Raw genomic sequence first — 21,772 nt, 5'->3', positions numbered from 1 at the left:
CGCCTACTCTCCGGCCATGGCACACTTTGGTGAAGTCGGCGAGATTGGGGAGAAGCTAGACAAAAAAGGGAAGGACACAAGCATTTGTTTCCTTTGTCTTCTTGTCGTGACTTTCCCCTTCCCACCTCCACACCCCTTGCCCGAAAAACGATCTTCGCGTTCCCCTAAGCTCCTTAATTGAATTGTTCAGTCACGAGCAAGCATTTGACCGTTGGCTTATTTCGTAGTGGATCCCGAGCGCTCCAGTGTTGCCTGATATCCACATGGTTCAAGAAATCTTTTAAATATTTTATTAAAAAGTATTTGCCGCACGAAATGAGCTCATGTTTCGCGCACGTGTTCTGATATGCATAGCCTACAAAATTCTGCAACAAGCAACTAACCACTGCTCGTGATCCATATAGCCAATGCGTTGGGCGATATGGGCTCCGATTTTCCGACTTGAGCCGGCGACCGCTACCGTGGTTCCTCTTCTTCATCATCCTCTTTACAATGGCACATACCTGCATGGGGGGATTGGCCAAGAAACGTGAATGTTGAAAAATCTATCCATGAAAAACGACAGAAGAATATTTAATGTTAAATAACAAATAACATTTCGGTGAAAAAAGAGAAAAACGCCAAGGCTTTTAAAGGAGTTAGCTAATCAACGTAACAGTTGAAATTATCTAATCATGGAGATTCCAACAAATTGAACCCAATGCAAATCTTTTGGCGCTCTCACCAGATGATAATAACACTGGCAGAGATAACAGGAACCCTAACCTGGAGAGAGGGACCTCCAGATAAATCTTTCTCTGAAGTGCGAGCTTTGGACAGTAGAGGAGGAATTGGTCCGCAGATTCAACGTCCTCGCACGAGTCACATAGGTTTGTCGGTGACCACCCACATCTGCATCGGTATAAATTTAAACTGGGAATCCTGCACCGCAACCGCGTCATTGATACCTCACACTGCCTGGTTTTACACGAACGGAAGTAATTGTTTTCTTTCTCCCTTTACTTAACGTTGATAATTCAAATGCGTTTCACTTCTTCACCAACCTGCTAGGACGAAAAAGAAGACTATTCATCCGTTCAGGTCGCTTCTTGCCACTTCACAGGGACGCTGCCGAAAACGCCATGAACCAGTAAGTCTTTTCAGGTCACAGTATACGAAATCCTTCCACTTACCACCGCACGCCTCAATTTTAAGGACGTGCTGTGAAATGGGCTCCTTCTATTCAATAAGTCCTTCGGATGCATCCTTTATTTGAACCCCTGAATTCTTTGCCCAACCTTTTTGCGTCTCTGCGAGGTAGCAATATTTATTCACGTTAATCGCAAAACTATGAAGCGCAGTCTGACGTTTCTTTGATCAGCCGCACATTCGCGGCCATACCTTCACATGCTCTGATGCCATTCGGCCCTCGATGTATTGAAGCACTTAGACGACAAGTTTCCTATAATAAGTGCTAATGTGGATGACAGTCTAGCCCAGACTATAGTTGCGAGTGAGTGAATTGGCGCGGCCTAAAACCACCACTCCATGTTTCGTAACTGCGATTTAAACCAGCGTTGCCGGTTTGGGGGCGCCAGAAGTGAGTCGGACGACTTCTTGCTCTGGCCATTAGGTTGTCACCGTATGATCACCGTTGTTAACGTGGCGTTCACGGTGGGAGTCTACTGCCTTTCAAAACTTTTCGGGCTGTGTGCTACTGCCAAGTCCTGTAGGTCTGGCAGATCCAGAACCGGCCCCGATATTATCATTTGCGGCGCATTATACTTAGCACGACGCGACGCAGTCATTGTGCTCGGAAGCTTCGTTGTGAGCTTACTTTTCGCTGCCTTACTTTCAAAGAATGTAGATAAAGTGGTGCCACACTGACTGAAGGAATGTGTTTTCGTTGATGTTCTTTTTGAATTACATGCTCAAGTGCTAGAAACGTTGCTCTCTCTGAAGTGCCTAGGTACTTGCCTAAGGCCGCAGAGCGTGCTTTGTACTTTCGCTGATCCCTTTTAGCGAATAGTTCTTGCATAGCTGGTGGAGACAGTTCTAACCAGTGGCAGACAGCATGTGCATAAGGAAATGAATACTGAGAAAACACGACGTCTTAGTGAAGCTACAGTGTGTCGCAGGTCAACTACTATATCAAGTAGCAGTCGTAATCACATGCGGTGTTATCGAATTGTCGTTTGGCGTGCCGTCACCATGGTCTCTTTCTGGACCACATTAGCGCCTTCCATGCACACCCCCGTCGTTTAACCTATAAAAACCTAAATGTTTTCGAAGCAGCTCGCCAATATTATTTGTAAACGTTTCTCGCCTGAGCACACCTACACAAGTATACGTCGAGGGGCACCGGTGGGGCATTTGGTATACGCCTTCTGAGTGCCACGCATACCGAGTCATGTGATGAAGGGGCGATACAACTCAGATTTTTTACGAACATTGCAAAATGCACACATGCCGGACCGTTACTGCCCTGTGCTTACGGTTCTGAGAAGTCGGCTTCACCGGCCAGTCACTTGTGGGTCACGTCGTGCCAGTGGTCCGCGACGTATAGTGATTAGGGGGGCGAAATTTGCTTTCTTTGCACGTTAAAATACCCAAGGTGGTCGAAATTTCTGGTGTCCTTCACTACGGCGTCCCTCATAGCCTGAGTCGCTTTGGGGCGTTAAACCCGAATAAACCAATAAACCAACCGAAATCGCTTTCGCAGTGAACGTACTATAAAATCCACTTTGGCTTTGCAGCACGAAACGACGGCTCCTAAATTTGTGCACACATGTTCGAAAGCCCTATCATCCAGTAGCTGGATACTATAACGAAAGCTCCAGTGGCCGTGAGGTCACTGATATTTTTTCGGACATAGACAGGCCGCTATAAATCAAAAATATAGTTCTGGTATTTCGAACCATGATAAAATTCTGTCTACGTGATTATATCGAAAACGGCACGGTGTCAAACTCATTAGAGATTAAAAAAAGTTGTGGGGGGCACTTTGCTGTCATTAAAGTGCAATAAGGCGAAAGCCATTTTCACCCCTGTTGCTGCCCCTCTTATGGTGGTGAGGACGTCTTAGGTGACGTCCCGCGCATGCGCCAGCGCCTGCCAGGGTGGAGTCGGAGTGAGTGAGTGGCTCTGTTAGTGAATTTAGAAGGGTCAGGGTTCGGGCTCGTGGGTAGTCAACATGAGGATCCATAGCGCATAAGCTTCTAGGGACCCAACAGGAGCGCTAATCTTCCACTGAACAATATTTATTTGGTGGCTGACAGCCTCATGAAGATCAAGTACGGTACAGGTATAGGCGACTGAGAACGATTATGTTGTCAAGGACATGATGTGTCAGGGAATGAGAACAGAAAGCACATTAAAAACCACCAATCAGTGAGCACGGTTCACACTATCGCCCGCGGCCTTGAATCTAAGAAAGCTAAGACTTTCCTTGATAATGACACCGAAGGATCGCTGACCCAATTTTACAATCCCTCTATTTCCATCGCCGCAACTTCAATTATCTACCTCGTATTTTTGATCGCTATTTTTTCCTAACACTGAACTCTCCTCGAACTTAGGCGCGCACTTGTGTCCACGGCAGTGACGAGCCAACTTACCTGTCCCCTCATCTCTGACGTTTCTGTGATACTCGCTGAGTCCCGCATTCAGGCACCGGCCTGTCTGTCCAATATACAACATGCCACATGAAAGCGGAAACCTGTGTCCTCCTCATTCCATGAGTACCCAAATGGGTACCTCTGTTTCCAAACTCGCAAAGCAGTGCAAAATGAAATACTAGCGTTGAGACCCATTTTATCCGTTTGGGTACCTTGCATTTTCCAATCTGTTCAAGAGATGGCGCTGTGCATCTGAATGAGGCTGCCCCATATGCAGTCAAAGATGGCTTCCTCCAGCCCGCACGCACGTTTTCGTCCTCGTGGTAAGTAAAGTTTTCTTGCTTCGATCTGCAACGCTCTTTTTAATCTCTGTAGTTGTGAAAACTGTGACGACACACTAGGGGTTTTGCTGTGACATGTTTAGTACAAGTTTCGCAGCAAACATTGTTGCTACGTCTACTTTAAGATGTGGGTACCCAATTGAGTACTTGGGGACTTAGCCGCTTTATTCAAATTTGCAGGCAAGTATCTTACAGATGAAGAAATCCAGGCTCTTTTAGAGCAGAGTGATGCTGATTTGTCAGATTGTGATGATCCGGAGTGGATCGACAACTCCGCAAAAGGCTCAGACGAATCCGACGTCAAAAGCGGCAGCAGCTCTGACGACAGTGATGACGAAGTCGACCAGCCATCAACTACACATTGCTTGTGGAAAACTAAAACGTAAGAGTATTTATTTCTTTATTACTATTTGAACAGGCATATTCAATTCACCACAGATAGTATCCTTAATTTATATAAAATTGAAAAATATTTTGATCGAAATTTGTTTCCGTTTACTTTGTCCAGGTTCACCAGTGTGAACTTCGATGGAGTAGCAGAAGACATCAGTGAACAGGAACCAAAATCGCCTTACAGTTATTTTTCTGCGTACTTCCCAGAGGTCTTTTGGAATGAATGTGCGGTTCAGAATAATCTCTATTCTGTTCAAGAAAGGGGAGGTCGTTCCGTAAAAACAAATGCAAAAGAGCTCCAGACCTTTGCAGGCATTCACATTTTAATGGGTGTCTTGAAGATTCCAAGCGTACGCATGTACTGGTCGCGGCTGCTGAGTGTCGAGGTGATCACGAATGCGATGCAGCGTGGTAGGTTCTTTGAGCTTCGAAGCCACCTACACTTTTCTGATAGACTGTCTGTAACAGACAAAGAAAAAGTAGAAAACAGGCTTTTCCTGGTGAAGCCAATTATAGAGTTCTTCAGAAAAGCATCTCTACAGCTTCCCCGTTCGGCAGAGCTCTGCGTGGATGAGCAAATGATCCCGTTTACTGGCAGGTGTCCAATGCGACAGTGTGTCCCGAGCAAACCAAACCCCGTTGGGTTGAATTTTGTGTTGGCAGCGACTGATGGCTTGGTTTTGGACTTTACAATTTATGTCGGGAAAGGAACTGTTCCAGATGAAGACTTGAAAGAACTGGGCCTTCGAGGAGCAGTTGTGAAGCAAAAACGACGTTACATTTCTCTTCACCGATAGGTGCTTTACAGCAATTAAACTCGCTGACTTTTTGCTCAAGGAGAACATTTTTCTCACAGGGACAGTCATGGCTAACCGCACCAATGGCCAGGCAACACGAATGCCAAATGGCAGGTCTCTGAAACGTGGAGATTCCTGCTGTAGAGTACGCAGTGACGACAAGCTTTGTCTTGTCAAATGGAAGGACAAAGAATCGGTCATATTGTTGTCATCTCCCTACGGGACTGAGCCAGAAGGAAAATGTCGAAGGTGGTCGAAAGAAGAAAAGAAGAGAATCGACGTTGCACAACCTGACATTGCTGCCAAGTACAATGAACACATGGGTGGTGTCGACCTGATGGACCGCTATGTGGCTTACTACCGAATCCAGGTGCGCAGAAAAAAGTGGACTGTGCGCATTTTCACTCATTTCTTAGACTTGGCTTGCTGCAATAGTTGGATGCAGTACATGAGGGACTGCGAAAATGCTATGGTTCCCAAAAAGGATCGGCTAGATTTGCTGAACTTCAAAATTAACGCAGCTAATGTACTGATAAAAGCAGAACTGTCTGATTCACCGGGGTCTCATCCAAATGCAGAAAGGGGTGAAGAAGCGACTGCACCAAAGAGAGCCAAGGTGATTCCCCTACCCCCAGATGAGGTGCGCTACGACCAGACTGGAGACTTCCCTGAACATGAAAAGATGAAGTTCCAGATGAAGTGTCGCAACCCGCACTGCAGTGGCAAGTCGCGATTAAAGTGCAGAAAATGCGATGTGTTTCTTTGCCTTCTAAACAGAAACTGTTTTCTTGAGTTTCATACGCCCTAAGTCCCAGAGTACCCACTTGGACGCGCAACAATTTTTTTGCGTCCTTTTGCACTAATTTGTGTCCAATAAACAAGTTTTTCAAAAATCGTTCACGAATTGTCTCAGGACTGAAGAGGGTATAGAACGCGATTGGTGCAAGTTACCAAGGGGTTCTGGTGCCGTAAAGAGCAGGCCTTCCTTTCCTGCTCGTCAGGACATGTGTCCTTACACATGCGGGGCAATTTTTCTGGGGCTGACATGCAAACTTTAAGGCCAAATTCCATTCAAATCTTTTTGAGACCGTGGGAAAGCCTGTGAATAAAAGGCATTACTTCAATTTGGTTCGGACCTTCTTCTTTATCTGTCAGCCGTGCGTTTTTCATTGTCTGCGCATGCTTCCTGTTACTGCAACTACGTGGAACCTCTGGTAACCCGCTTTAGACATAGCTTTCTTAGATTAGTAGACTTAGCGATCTTAGACTCAAGGCAGTGGGCGATAGTGTGAAACGTGCTCACTGATTGGTGGTTTTTATTGTGTTTTTTGTTCTCATTCCTTGGCACAACATGACCTTGTAAAGATAATCGTTATGTCTATACCTGTACCATACGTGATCTTTTTAAGGCTGTCAGCGCCAAATAAAGATCGTTCAGTGGAAGTTTAGCGCTCATGTTGTGTCTCTTGAACTTTGTGCGCTATGGATCTCGTGTGTGAGTGAGTAGGGTGCGTCATTAGAAGTGGAAAGTGGGAAGGCAATAGCTTGTCTTCTGGTGGCTAACGACCACGCCCACTGCCGGCGTGCCGACAGAAGCAGGGAGGGGAGGGCGATGGTGCCGGAGCGGCAGTCTGCGCACCTATATAGACTATGATGATGCCGTTATAGGTGACGTCACGCGTATGCGTAGTACATTTCCGGTTACGACCTACTATGCTGTTTGAAGACGTCCTTAATTTTTGTTCATTTTAATTTTCATTATTTATGAAATATTGTCATTTTAATTTATTTCTCGTTTCTTTTTTACTTTTATTTCTCTTATTTTCTTTTGTATTTTTTATAAACTGTTATTTTTTATTATTTTTTATTTATTCTTAATTTTATTTTTTAGTTTTTAATACTTCGTGTTATTCATCTTAAGTTAATTTTTATTTCACTTTGTTATTCTTATTTTATGATAATTTTAATGATTTTTGGTTACGGCGTATTACACCACTGATGACGTCGTGAGGATGATTGACAGCTGTAGTGTGACAGTTTTCGCGGACGGGTGGACAACGAAGAGCCATTAAAGGCTTTCCCCTTAGTATCATTTACCACCATTGTCTAGAGAGCATAAACAAACTTCCTGGCTACGAAGGCTGATTAGCTCGTTTTGGTAAAGAAAATACTGAGAGATGTAGCTTTCTCTCAGAGACATCTAATTCGCCAGTTGGAGATTGTTCATGACTGAAAGAAGGTTACTGCGCTACACAACACGAAAAGAACAGCACATACGAAGGATATATGCGCAGACCAGGACATGCAATGTTGTTTTTACGCGTTCTATGAACATCTTGTAGTGCAGTACCTTTCTTTCTCTCATTTCAGACCCGGTGTTAAGAACAGTACCTTCAGTAGTTAAGTGGTACATCGCGCCAAATTTTTTTTATACCTTTCTGACAATTTGGCGCGTTTCTAGCTCAGGCCATTGTGGCACGCAAATGGTCGCAGCAGGCGCCTATCCCACACAGGCCCAAAGCCGTGCGGGAGTCTTCGGAACACGACACACATGCTGCCCCTGCTTCACCCACCATCACTGCTGCTTCGCCTGGCATAATTTCCGAATCCCAGAACGAGCCGGAACATGCTGCACCTCCATCGAAACCACCTCCAGCCGACGGCCGCGGATACAGACAAAGCCCGCTATTTTGGAGCGGCGCTTTCGTGGCAGCGGCAGGGGTTATTGTCTTCATCGTGAAGCTCCTAAGCCTCGAGTCCGGCATTGACCGCCGCGACAGAAACCTGCCTAGTAACAGGTCGCCGCACATCGTATTTATCCTGGCTGACGACTTGGTGAGGGGCTCTTTCTTCTATCGTTATTTCTTCCTTTCTTTCTAGCTTTCTTTCTCTGCTATCTGTTGTGCTAGTTCTTCATTTCATTTTGTCTTGCTTGATGGCTTGCTTCCTCTCTTTCCTTTCTTTCTTCCTTTCTTTCTTCCCTTCTTCCTTTCTTTCTTTCTTTCTTTCTTTCTTCCTTTCTTTCTTTTTTTTTTCTTTCTTTCTTTCATTCATTCTCTCTTTCTTTCTTTCTTTCTTTCTTTCTTTCATTCTTTCTTTCTTTCTTTCCTTCTTTCTTTCTTTCTTCCTTACTTTCTTTCTTCCTTTCTTCCTTTCTTTCTTTCTTTCTTTCCATCTTTATTTCTTTTTGTCTCTCTCTCTTTCTCTCTTTAATAATCCATATTTAAGGCGTGCTGCCATAAAACTGGGTCTTTTTCCTTGCTTTAAAAGATGTGCAATGGCTTTACAGCGTCCGTAATCGAGTCCACTTATAAAATTTTGTTCACCAGGTCTCCTGCAGCTGTGTGCAATTGACTGCATAAAAGAGTTTTACAAAATGGTGCTTTATGGTACTGGGTCACTTTTTCGTCGCTGCGCTTTCGCATTTCTAGGCGCAGTTTGTTATCAAGGGCGATTTTCTCGCGGACTTGGCATTGCTGCGGTCACTGCTAACATCTTTCTGCATGACAGAAAACATCACGTAACAGTAAAATTTCAAATTTCTTAAAAATATTTCGTTATCGGTATAGCCGCTGTGATACGTCTTGACAGTATATTTCAACCTGCTGTGTGCTTAAGCAATCGCAAAAATTTTCTCCCTATCGTTCTCTGCCATTTTTAGCAGGAAATTAGAACGCTCTGCCACTGAAAAGGTTTAACTCGTTTTGCTACGCTTCATTGCTACACGAAACAGGAATCAATATGCGAACATATTGAGCTTAATATCGCATTATATTTTCTAGACGCCCCTTCGCTAGTTGGGTTTAATAGTTTTACAGAACAGTGTGAAGAACAACAAGAAAAAAAGGACAAGAGGTCAGTGAGCCCTGTGAGGTGAACGGCCATTGCAGCCTTTGGCGGCAAAAAAAAATGAGTCTTGAAATGGAATGGCATGAGCTAACTGTGGCACAACAGTGCTTGTGCGGCTAGTGCAGAAGGAAGCCTGAGTGAGAGCATATTAACTGGTCATGTCACAGCAAAAATTTAAAAAGACCTGAAGTTTCTGCACGGCATGAAAAAATTTGAAGATTCCCCTTTAGGGCGGTTTCACTGGAGCTTCAACAATAGCCTTAGAGAATAAAACAAGCGACTCTGGTCTGAACCCATTCCAGGATTATATTTAAGTTAGATATGTGCCATGTGTTGTTACAATACCCAAGCTGATGCCACACAGGGATCTTAGCGCAACTAACTTGCAAGACAGCGATACTATGGTCACGTCATGATGAAAATATCCTATGTTGTGGGTGGGTGTAAAAATATTATTACGTGAGTATTTGAAGCAGCATACAATGAATACACCTTTATCGGAAGGCCTTTTAAGTTGGCAAAATGTAACGCTTACAAAAAAAAATACTTGTGTATTGTTAGTACAATACCAAACAGGCCATTCGAGAGCATGTAAAATGTTTAGGGGTGTGCGAATATCAAATTTTTCGTACACAAGTCGAATACGAATATTTGGTTTCAAATATCGAATCGAATATCGAATAATCAAGGACAGGCGCATTTAACCACTACAAAACATTTATTTGAGCAGCTAAGAACATCACAGTTCAACTATCAGTGATGAAATAAGCACAAAAGGTGTGTGTGTCTGCACAAAAAGTATCAAAGTCTCGAGCATTGTTCTTAGAAGAGTGGAAATATCAGAGAAGATGGCTAGTACACAGCATTTATCAAGGCTAGCTTGCCATAAGCCCAAAAGCACGTTGCTGAGAAGAACATAAAAGGTTGTCGTGAAGGAAAACCGCCTGCTCCACATGGTCAGGCAGAAGTAGTTCCATTCTAGCTGAAACGACTTCTACAGCCGCAGAAAATGCCCTCTCAATTGGCCCTGAACTGGCACGTCTTGCGAGGTATTTCGTGCACAGCTCTGACTATACCAGCTCGCAGGTATAGCCACAAAGAAGCTCACCAGCGCAGTCAGCTACTCCATGGCCCGACGTTAGGCATTGCTGTGGGCGCCGCCATGTTGTTATGTCTCTGTCGATAGGACTTGCCGACCGAAATGAATGCTGGTGCTCGCAATAGATATATTCGGCTAGATACGAATATTCGCGTCCTGTCGAATATTCGAAACAACACGAATACTTGGATTTCGAATCGAATACGAATACTAAAAATATCATATTCGAAATATATTCTATAATTTTGAATTTTCGCGCACTCCTAAAAATGTTTCGGAGAACTGAAATGCTGGTATTGATTGCAAGATGGCAGACCCCATATAGCTGTCAGTGAAGGCATATGTCCAACTAATGTATGGGAGGTCATAATGTGAGTAATAAAAAGCTAAGGCCCAAGGGAATGCCTTGGGGACGTCCAAGATTGCAGGCAAAGGCAGGATGCATAAGAATGGCCAAAAGAAATCTCTCGGCGGCTCGCTGTTTCAGCTTGGATCCAGTTTACAGTTATGGGATACAAGTTAATGCACGAGAAAACCAGCCTTACATAAGTAAGGTAATTGAATGCTTTTTCAAAGGAAAGAAAAGAAAAGCATCACAAGGGGACGTTGCGGTGAAGGTGCATGTCTTGAAGAACAGGAGCAAGTTGGCTATTGCAGAAGTGTTTATAAAAGCTTCAGGATTTGTAATGAAACAAATTAATTGGCCAAAACAATCTTTCAGGGGGAAGAGTACGAAATCTGTTTATTTGCAGCACATGCCAATGACACAAATTGGGTCATAGGTGCTTGGCTATGAAGGGTAAGAAATATAGACTGACCAAGCTATGATGAGGCAAGAAGCTATCTGCACAGCCTGCACTAGATATACCGACACAACCAGCCTTCTGTCCCGTTGTTGCTTTGTGTAAATTTCGCATAACTTGATCAGAATGTACAGTGGGGTGAACCGCTGGCAAGCTAGCGTGTCGAAACAGTGCTAAGAAACGATAAGAGAGCAATAAATGTTAACCTGTGCAGTGGTGTTGTTCCCGTCGCCTTTGTTTCTAACGTAGCTTTACCATCCAGTGAGGACTCATTCAGCAGTCTGTAAGTAACCATGTCTGTAGCAGGCAGTCACAGGCAAACGAAGGTAGCAGATAGACATGTGCATGTGCATCGACATCTTCTAAAGGCTTCGAGAATCTCTTGTGAAACAAACTTCGGCAGCTGACACAAAAGCTATCGTGGACATCCGCTTAACACCAATACTGCCTATTTCGCGAGCTGCTTGATCTCTGGCAATATCATTGTGAACACATCATCCAGTTGCGTACCGTTGGCCTCCCGATCCAAAGGGAGCGTGTGCAAAATCAACAAATGCTGTCAATGCCCAGGAGGCGCTTCAAGATCATTGCATTTTTCTGATTGCAGTGGAAACCAAGACCCCAACACTGCTATGCAAAAAGAGACCAAAAGCAATGGCAAAGTTTTTTCTAAATATTTTTTTTTTTGTTTTTCAGCAAGAATCCTTATGCCCAACTTGTTGTGTGGACAGTTTTGATTGCATAAGCTGCTGCAGCACTTTTTTTTCGTTACATCAATTTAAATGCTCATGAAGAATAAACTCATGAGTTGGCACATATTAGAGCTTTGCACACTCTCAACCAGCCATGATATAAATGCGGTAATTATTCTTGTTTGTAAGCGCGTGATACCATGTTGTCACAACCTAAACCGAAATGTTCAGTTCAGTTCAGTGCATTTATTTCAGCCATGTACAATGGCTGAGGGGAAAGGAAAAAAAGCCGCGCACGCGGCCTGACAAAGCTCCCATCTCCCGTAGCGGCTTTTCACGGCGATGACAGACAGCAGTAAAACAATAACAAGAGAATGCATAAAATAACAAATATGTTCAATATCTTCATAACAGATTCCCAGAATAGTCTTTGTGCTGTTACACCCACGCAAATGATAATTTAATCACAGCACATGGATACTTTGTTTATTATACAGTTGGATATTATTCGTTCTTTTGTAAGAACATATTTCTGACAGCGTGATATGAAACGGAAAGAATGGATACATTAGTGAAAGTGTTTCTATTGAGGAAAGACGGCAACACATACCTGAGAGTTTGAAAACCGTAATTTGTGCGTGGACGAGGTACATACCATTATTCGTAGTGTCTTGTGTTGTGAACAGCGGTATTTTCCTGTAGATTCGCAAGGTCAGCAAAAAATGTGGTGTCACTATGTACCTGAGATTTGTACTGCTGAATTACACGGTACTGTCCAATAACCCTTGCATCCATAATGCGGTATTTTGCAAATAGAGCACTCGTATGTGCTAAGTATGTAGCGCCCGCAATTGCTCTGACTGCATTTTTTTGTAGTGTCAAAACCTTCTGAATATTAGTTTGCGTCGTTGTACCCCAAAACCAAATGACAATATTTAACATGAGAGTCAAGAGGAAGTGCTATAGAGGAAGAGCTCAGTGACCCATTCATCTCGCAAATGTTCATTGCAGACAAAAGTCCACACAGCCGGCACGAAAAAAAAATGAAATTACGCTGCCGAAGATAGATTTGCTCGGTGCCAAAGCTTTCACACAGGCAATACAGTTCCTCCGGAAGTTGTAACCAGAGCACCCATTGTCACAAAATGTATTGAATGGAGCACCAAGGCGCACAAAGATGGCGACGTTGCTGTTGTCGCCGCAGGAAACAGTCCGACGGCGGTGCAGCCTTGCGCGCACCACGTTCCATACATGGCAATTCTCAAGCACTGTGCCCCCACGAATCGCGATCAAAATGGTAATGAATGCGCAGCAGAAACAAGGCCGTGATAACGCTTCGGACGAGATCACTGCAACCATCGCAATGAATGTGGCTTGCTGCACAACGTCACGTTCATTCAGGCATTCGGAAAGCACGGCGTGCGGAGTGAGCTTTCGCAGGTTCACATTTCGCTGCCTTGACGTAAAAGCACTCGCGTTGATCGCAATCACTTTCACTTCGCGGGGACTAGTCGCTGTTATATATAGCTCATGCACGCACAAGAAATTCACTGTGAGCACCTGCTACTCGCCGCTGTCCATGATGATCCTCGCAGGAACGCTTGCAACAACCACAAACAGCTCCATATAAACACTTTATGACACCGCCACCACGTGGGACTTGCGTCGGTTTTAAAAGGGGCTTTGTCAGCCACCATCAGCGTCGATGATTATAGAATTGATGTCGGCAAACTTTCGCTGGCCGCTGCCGCACGCGGAGAAGTTCGTTGTCGCTATGAACACTCGTAAATCAACATATGACCGATTTAATATGCTTCGAGGCATAGCTGCCACCACCTATGCCTCGCTCCCCGGTTCAATCGATGGACGGCCATCTTGGCCCGGATGAAGCGGAGGTGGAGAAGCCTGAGACGTCACCTAGAAAGCAGCCAATTGCTGCAATCGGTCACCGGCTGGATCTGCTCATCCGAACAAAAGTTGAAGTTGACCAATTTTCTCGCCGGTCGCCGGACCGAGCGGACGCCTACTGCGTGGTGTGCGCGGTCCATCGTCCGCATGTCGTCTGGAAGCCATAAAAAAAAATGGCTGAGGCTTAACTTGGTTAAGCCTGGAGAATGCGAAGCATCATCGTGTCGCGTAATTTGGACGCGCACAACCACAGCGACGGCGCGAGGTGGGCCCCCGTTTCTCCACTGTCGTGACGTCATCTTGTCACGTGGTGTGGCATCATCGTGTCACGTGATTTGGAGGCGCACAACCACAGCGACGGCGCGAGGTGGGCCCCCGTTTCTCCACTGTCGTGACGTCATCGTGTCACGTGGTGTGACGTCATGTATCACGTGATTTGGACGCGCACAACCACAGCGACGGCGCGAGGTGGGCCCCCGTTTCTCTACTGTCGTGACGTCATCGTGTCACGTGGTGTGACGTCATGTATCGCATGATTTGGAGGCGCATAACCACGGTGAAGGGCTGAAGTGGTAGCTAAAGTAGTATGCTTCGCATAAAAGCGATCGTACAACGGCCCTTATTCCACACGAGTTGGCTGGAAATATTCGTGGTCGCTTGCAAATCAGCACCAGCAGCTTCGGGATCCTGCAGTGCGGAGTCTGTCGAGGTAGCGACGTTTCCACTTTGTGCTACAGTCGTCTAAGACAGTCGAATCTCCGACGTTGCAGCATTGACAGCACTTTTGAAATATTCTAGATGCGACAGAAAAGTGCGTGCAGATAAGGGCAATTCACACTAAGCTATAAGGTAAGAACCCCTAGCAATGAATAGCCGGGAAAATTACAGCAATTCAACCGAAAAAAAGATATATCCACTTAAACGCACTAAGTATGGACCAACACTAAGGACGACTCCATTCAATTATTCTTCTGACTGAAAACTGATTTTGGACCCACCACGGTGGCTCAGTGCTTATGACTGTCGGCTGCTGGCACGAAATACGCGAGTTCGATCCCGGCCGCGGCGGCTGAATTTCGATGAAGGCGGAATTCTAGAGGCCCGTGTACTGCGCGATGTCAGTGCACGTTAAAGCACCCCAGGTGGTCGAAATTTCCGTAGCCCTTCACTACGGCGTCCCCCATAGCCTAAGCCGCTTTGGGACGTTAAACCTCAATAAATCAAATCAAAACTGATTCTATCTCATTTTCTGGCTATGCTGATGTTCGTTCAGCAACCAAGCAGAAATTCATGGCCGAGAAAATTGGAGTTAAAAATATTTCCTCTCCAGGTTTCAAATTCTTGAGGTCCTTACTCAAAAAGACATGTAGCCACCATTCTGGCCTGAATGGCTGTGTAGCTTGCAGCCAAGTACACTCTTGAAAATTCGGTGTTGACGCATGCATTTTACTTTCCATATTTGCTAGTGCTGGCGACACTGGTATTTTTCTTGTTTTCGCCATTCTAGCTGGTCATTCTATGCCAAATGTCCCAAGCTTTGCGCTTGAATCTCGCCGCTATCTTTCAGAAAATAGCAGGGTTTTGATCTGTCGTGTCCGGTCGCTGTGTTGAATGCAGCGAAAGACGCACACGGTACTTTAAGACTTCGTTTATTTAAAGCCGATGAGGGTGCGACCAGCGTCGACCGAGGCAGGAGCCGAACTGGCCGCCCGAAGAAAGGAGGGAGTGGAGAAGCGTCCACGGCAGGGAGTGGCTTCCCAGAACAGGAGGAGGGTGCGGGGGCGCACCGTGGGGGGGGCATCCGGCGACAGCGTGCGACGAGGGGCAAGCGGTCGTTAGGAGGAGGATTGAGTGGTCGTTAGGAGGAGGATGCGAGTGGTCGTTAGGAGGAGGACGCGGGGGCGCACACACACAAAAGCAATAAGGGGACACAACATGATCGTACTGTAGAAAGCAATTTGATGAAATATTTATGTGGCAAAAACTTCCCGTCGTTTCTGGTTTAGTTTTCCACGCAAGGGCAAAGCTTGTTTGCATTAAAATATCAAGAATGCTAACTGGTCCTTTACATGCGCACGAAAGTTTTTATAAAGAATGTAAAATCACTGCGCTTTAGTATCAGCTATGAATCAACTGCTAGCATAAAAAGGTTTTTTTTTAATATTCTAGGTTTTAATTTAACCCAACAAGAAAAATGCTTATCTTTCTTAGAAAACATATGCTGCAGCCCTGAGCAATGCAAAGCGTTTAATCAGCTATATGCGATGTATAGAAATTGGTGGAAATGTTTTACCTCGAATAGAAGAGAGTAAATTAGCAGAAAAAAAAGTATCAGTTTCTGAACATATGTGATTTCCGTCGTACTCTTTCTCTCTTTCGTTCTTTCTCTCTTTTTTTCCTGCTTTCTTTCTGCTTTTCCTTCTCTTTCTTTCTGCCTTCGTTTCTTTCTTTCTCTCTTTCTTTCCTTCTTTCTCTTTTGTTTTCTTTCTTTGTTTACTCCTTTCTTTTTTTCTTTGTTTCCTAGTTTCTTTTCCTTTCTTTTCTTCTTTCCTTCTTTCTATCTTTCTTTCCTTGTTTCTTCCTTTCTTTCGTTCTTCCTTTCTTCTTTTCTTTCTCTCTGTTTCTTTCTGTCTTCCTTCCTTCTTTCTTTCTTACTTTCTTTGTTTCTTTCTTTCATCTTTATTTCCTTTCCTCTCTAAAATGTAGGAGTCGGAACTAAAAGCTGTCAAAACAGCCTGACAATGGCCCTAGCCCCTACATAGTGGCACTGCAGCGTGTCAGACAAATACCACCATAACAAAGGAAAAATGAATACAGATACAGATTACAGAGACAATATAATTAAAGAGCAAAAAATAAATGCATGGTCAACATCGCAAGAAAAAAAAACAGATGTAGGCACAACTTGTTCGACATTCTCGACTCAGTATATAACGAATTGAAGCAACAGTAAATTTCTACATGCGGCATGTGTGCAATAATTACAGCACAGGAAATATTTCACATTACAAGATCTAAGAAACCTATAAATTTCTGCCGATAGTATGTTTAGGTTTGTATGCTGGGTCGAAATTCGGTGACTCTCAACTATTGAGTAATGTGGGACTAGTACATTTAAAGGATTTCGTGTTGTATGGTGTGCGAGGTGCAGGTACAAACCATTTTTTCATGCCCCTCGTAAGGCGAGGTCTCAAGTTTTTTTGCAGCTGGGCTTAAGATATTAAAACATTACGTTTTTCTTTCAGAAAAGATTCAGCCTTTGATCCCACACTACGATGTTTCAATTAAAAACTCAAATTGCAGCTGATTGCATATCTGACAAGACCGTTCCGCTCAACGGTTTTTAAAGAAGCAATCTTCGTTCTGGGGAAGAAAAAAATTTAGAATTTCATTTTTCCCGGTCCTTTTCATTCAGTTGCTCGATGATCAACTGGCACCGTTCCATATTATAATTATTTCTTCGTTTGGCTTCATATTTTATTTTCCTCTTACCCTTACTTGTGAACGTACGCAAAAGTTCCCTAAAAAACTACTGGCAGTTGAAATAATGGTCAATTAATCACATTGTTTGGGGTAATTGCTACCGTTACACCTCCGCTAAAATAAAAGCTGTTAACACCAATCTGCTTTCCTCTTCAGGGCTGGGGTGACCTCAGCTACAACGGAAACCCTCAAATTCGGACTCCAAATATTGACGCACTTGCATGGAGTGGAGTCCGACTCACCAGGCTCTACCACCAGCCGTTGTGCACGCCTTCCAGAGCTGCCATCATGACTGGCCGCTACCCCATACACACAGGTGCGCTGCTTTTCTCGCTCTTCCCTCGTTTTGCAAGAGCGTGAACTACCAGCTTTACACGACGGGTGTCTACCTGCATGAAGGAAACTATAAACTATGACTATTAGCTGACTTATCATTGTCGCTGCGCGGGAAAAAAACTGAATGTTAACAGCTTTGATGGGGCGCATTTCCACTATTTCCCTAACTATGGAAAACGAACCCTTTCAAGTGGTGGGGTAAAATTCTCCGCCTCCGTACAAACAAACTTCGTATACCTAAGACAATACGTTTCGAAAAAGCCAGAAATATATACCCTAAGTGTAACCGTGAGTATAACCTTAAGCTAAACCACGAGCATCACCGCTGCTTTTCGCTTCGCGATATTCAGGCTTAACATTAGCTGAGCCACAGCCAATTTTTTCTATTACTCGTAATGGTTTATAAGTATGAATTATGAATACTATTAAGGCACGCGTTTTATGTACCAATAAAATGGAATGTAATTTTTCATCGGCGCTTTGTCACACATCAAAGAACTCTTACAATTTTAAATTTTAACTACAATATTGGTTTTTCTACGGCGTACAAGGGCAACAAAGACGTTAATAACTATTCTCGTGGAATCGTAGAACACTTTATTATCCCCTTTATAACATGTCTCGCTGTGTGCCGACTTAGCGTCCCCTCGTAGTGGCAGCGTTTCGGTTACGCTAACACGCGTGGTGTATTTAACGAGGATCGCTTCCCCCGTCCCTGTCCTCCACTTTTCTGACCTGAAATGCTTGGTCTTTAACATTTCTTTATCAGGTCTTTAACAGATCTTTAACATTTTCGTAGAAAACACGTGGCAACGCTGGTTTTCCCTTTGAAAAAAAAAAAAGCGCTCCCTTTCAACAGCTATGGGATGGTAGGAAGGACATTAGGACAAGCACTATTATTACGTCAGTCTTGGAAGGAATTTAAGGCCTAGAAACAAGGAAATACAGTACTAGAAAGAGCAATCCCCAAACTTTCAGACAACAGCAGAGTCTGCGAGTTTAGCTGAAACTTCCGACATGAAATTTTAAACACTTAATTGAAGGCGCGGAACGCAACTGAACACGCTTGTTATGCCAGATATTTCACGGAAGATTTCAAGAAATTTTCAAAAATAGGCTTTACGTGGTAAAAGTATTGCTTTTGCGGCATAGTATTACAAGTGTTGGCGAGCACAAGAAAGCCGATCAGTTCTCTTGAGTAGTAAGCGCAGTGATTAATTTATGATAATTAGATTTTTAACTATAACACATAGGCAACTACTTGTGTTTAGAGATTTGCAGCCGGTCATCAGTAATAGCGATATGAGCATTTAGAATTTTGAAAGCGCGATTATTATTAGCGCTGTGGCTCGACAAAATTTGGTTACATCGTTACAAAGTACATGCGTTTTCGAAAAGCACAGGCAAAGCAACCTTACCAGTGCGTATAAGGAGTCATATGAGCTAAATTTTGTCGAGCCACTGTGTCAAAGGTAATCGCGTTTTCGAAATTCTAAGAACTTTTTGGCTATTACTAACAACTGGCTACAAATTTCTATTTACAACTCAGCGCCTAACTCTACTAGTTAAAAAGTTAATTACTAAAGAGAGTGCTAACCGGCTAACTACTTAAGACGAGTCACCGCTTTGGCGCCAACACTGGTAATGCTACAATGAAAAAGCCATATTTTTGCTTAAAGGGACAGTAAGGAGAGCTGTATTAATATTGTTTTTAAAGCAAAATCCGATAGTTCGGCATTTCATGGCTTTGTTGCCACTAGGCCGGCAGCGAAAGATGCATTTATTTCTAAGAAATTTGGATGCGAAATTGAAAAAGTTTTTCCCGGTGCTCTCATTCAAACTTGGGATTCACTTATGACGACACAGGACTAAATGACGTGAAACATGATGTGCACATGACGTAACGCAGACTCCGTGATTTCTGGCTTCCAGCAGTGCGGCCTAGCAGCAGCCGAAAAGAAAGCTACCGCCGGGCGCACGTTGAAGGCATCTAACGGTTATTGTGGCCGTCACTACCGTCGCTTCGCTTACGTTTGCACCGGCGTTTTGCCAGCGTTACGATGGATCCCGCTCTCGAAGTCGTCAACGAAGTTCTCGCAAATAGACAAATTTAGCATACCGTGTACCTTGTTACCGTTAGCGGAATACCGCGCCGGTGAGCAGGCGCTGATTGGTTCCAGTGCTGCAGGCGCGCGCGTAGCTGCCGGGTACGTGGCGCCATCTGGCAACGTCAAGGAGATTTGCACATGCTTTGGCACGGCCACCTGCATCGAGTACGCGGCGGGCATTGGCTATGCCTCAGTGATTCGTGGCTTCTCGTGGCCTAGTGTTTCTAGAACCATTGGTTCTGGCAACACTGTTTTGTCGTATTACGTTATCACGCTTGTACTTGCGAGTTTGGACTGTGGCGGCGTACCTGTATTTTGGGTTTTGCTCTTTTCTACGTTACAAGAGCTTAAGAGTAATCAGGAGCTGGTATTCTGTCGATACAAGCCAACTTCAATTTCTCCTCAGTGTCCCTTTAAAAATTCCGTCTTTGAGAATTATTTAAGCTATTCCCTGAAACACCTGGTATAAGTATTTCGAAATGAAGGATTTTGTTCTGAAACCAGATGGATATAAATCAGATCAAGAGTGCCAAATAACGATTAATTTAGATAAAACTGGCCTTGTAGTCACTTTTAGTTTTCTGGTAGTTCTGCCAACGTTTGTAGCATTCATATAAAAAATCAAATCACATTTGCTTAGCAATTTATGTACGATCTAAACCCGACACACACCAATTCATGTGGGAAATCATGCCATGTTTACGTACTCTCTTCCAGTGTTCGTTGAGCGTAAGAGACGCAATGCCACGTGGTGTAAATTGTGAAGTGAGGTGGAACTGCGTTCTAATTTTAGAAATGTTTTGTTCACAGAAAGCTGAAAAATATACACAACTCGCGCATAAAACTGGCTGCTTGTGTTTGAACAGATATGTTTAGTGAACATTATTTTATGCGTTTCTGTATTCAGTCAATCAACCTATGGAAGCAGTGGTCCCGTAATATCTGCCCTACATTGCACAAACATGACACGGGGGTTCACCTTTCATACATTGGCCTCAATCAGTCCTCAAATTACCCGTCGCATTGGCGTCAAGCTGCGGCAGAGTCACGCAAGCGAATCACGGGAACGGCGGCTGCCTTCGTACACACGCAAAATACAGAGCTACTGTGTGCTGTGGAATGCCAAGGCACGTTAAAAAACCCTTGGGATCAAAATTAGTCTGGCGTCCTCCACCAGGACGTGTCCTTGCCTAATTAACACCCCACGCCATACCTGTCGTTCATGGTATTCTTCTACAATGGTCCTATACATTTCTTCCCAGGGATGCAGCACTATGTGCTCCTTTTGGATGAAGCCAGAGGGCTGCCCCTGGACCTGAAGCTTCTTCCTCAGTGGCTTAACGATCTAGGCTATACATCGTACATTGTCGGAAAGGTATGTTTTTGTGTTGAAGGGTTTTTTTCGTGCGTGCCTACGCTACGTTCAGTAAGCAGCCCTACGGCCACAGGGCGCTCTCACAACTCTCTTATGAGGCCTATATGAAAAGCACTCTTTTTGGTCATTAGACTATTGTCACGTACTGGTGGCTACAGTCCAGCGAGCAGGAAGACAGCGAGAATAGCTTCCAAACAAAACTGTGTATTTGGACTGACTTGCGCCCGAAAAGAACTGAATCAGTTTTCAGCGGGGTAGCAACAGGCGTGCTCGGCTGTCGTCGAACAGAATGCCCGCCGCTTCCGGCCGCATAGCGAACTTTCGAAATTTCGATAGCGAACTTTTCGATAGCGAACTTTCCAGACAAAGCGTGTAAAGTTAGTAGAACATTCTGGAACAACGTAGAATCGGCTCCGCCTGGATGCGATAAATCGAGACAAATCTGGTCGAGTTTTGCATCACAAACACAGCAATAAAGTAGTGTGCTGGCAGCTCTGAAGAATGAAGCAACAAACACTATAAAGATTCGGTGCACTATTTGTTAGCCTAATTATTTCCTGTCCAGTGCTCAGCCTATGCTTTAATGGTAGGAAATGCGAAAGCAGTTTGCCTCGCTATCAACAGAACTGTAGTTATCACTGCTGGCGTGTGATGTAAAATTAAAAAATTTTAAGGTCAAAAATATTTAAGCCTGTTTTAAAACCTTTTGTGGGATAAAATATTATGTTTCAAGAGTGACTACTAATTTGCTGTTTGTATTGGCACTTAAAATTTTGTTTCCACAGTAGTCTGATACCTTAACTCGATTTCCTATAAAAGCTATTCCATGAACACAGCGCCACGAACGGGACATAGAAGAAAGGAAGGCAACACAAGGAATACCGTCCGGGACACAACACAGGGCCATAATGCCGGGACACAATACATGAAATACCACCACCAACTCGCCCAACAACTTACTTCTAGATGTTGCCGCCAAGGAGGTCACTTTA

The 21,772-nt window shown here is 44.2% G+C and overlaps 1 protein-coding gene across 1 annotated transcript in view; it reads left to right on the top strand.

Moving 5' to 3' along the window:
• The first annotated feature begins 6,609 nt into the window (after window positions 1–6,609).
• Window positions 6,610–21,772, top strand: part of LOC149343941 (arylsulfatase B-like) — a 45,459-nt gene continuing 30,296 nt past the window's right edge. The window contains exons 1-4 of the mRNA XM_089547106.1: window positions 6,610–6,622; window positions 7,589–7,962; window positions 17,118–17,277; window positions 20,668–20,780. Coding sequence (XP_089403232.1) covers window positions 6,610–6,622; window positions 7,589–7,962; window positions 17,118–17,277; window positions 20,668–20,780 — 660 coding nt within the window. The remainder of the gene's footprint in view (window positions 6,623–7,588; window positions 7,963–17,117; window positions 17,278–20,667; window positions 20,781–21,772) is intronic.

This window comes from Amblyomma mixtum, chromosome 5 (assembly GCF_055824585.1).
Source record: "Amblyomma mixtum isolate Tamu chromosome 5, ASM5582458v1, whole genome shotgun sequence".
Lineage (NCBI taxonomy): Eukaryota > Metazoa > Arthropoda > Arachnida > Ixodida > Ixodidae > Amblyomma > Amblyomma mixtum.
The sequence above is the reverse complement of the archived record's forward strand: the minus strand, read 5'-3'. Positions and strand labels throughout refer to the sequence as shown.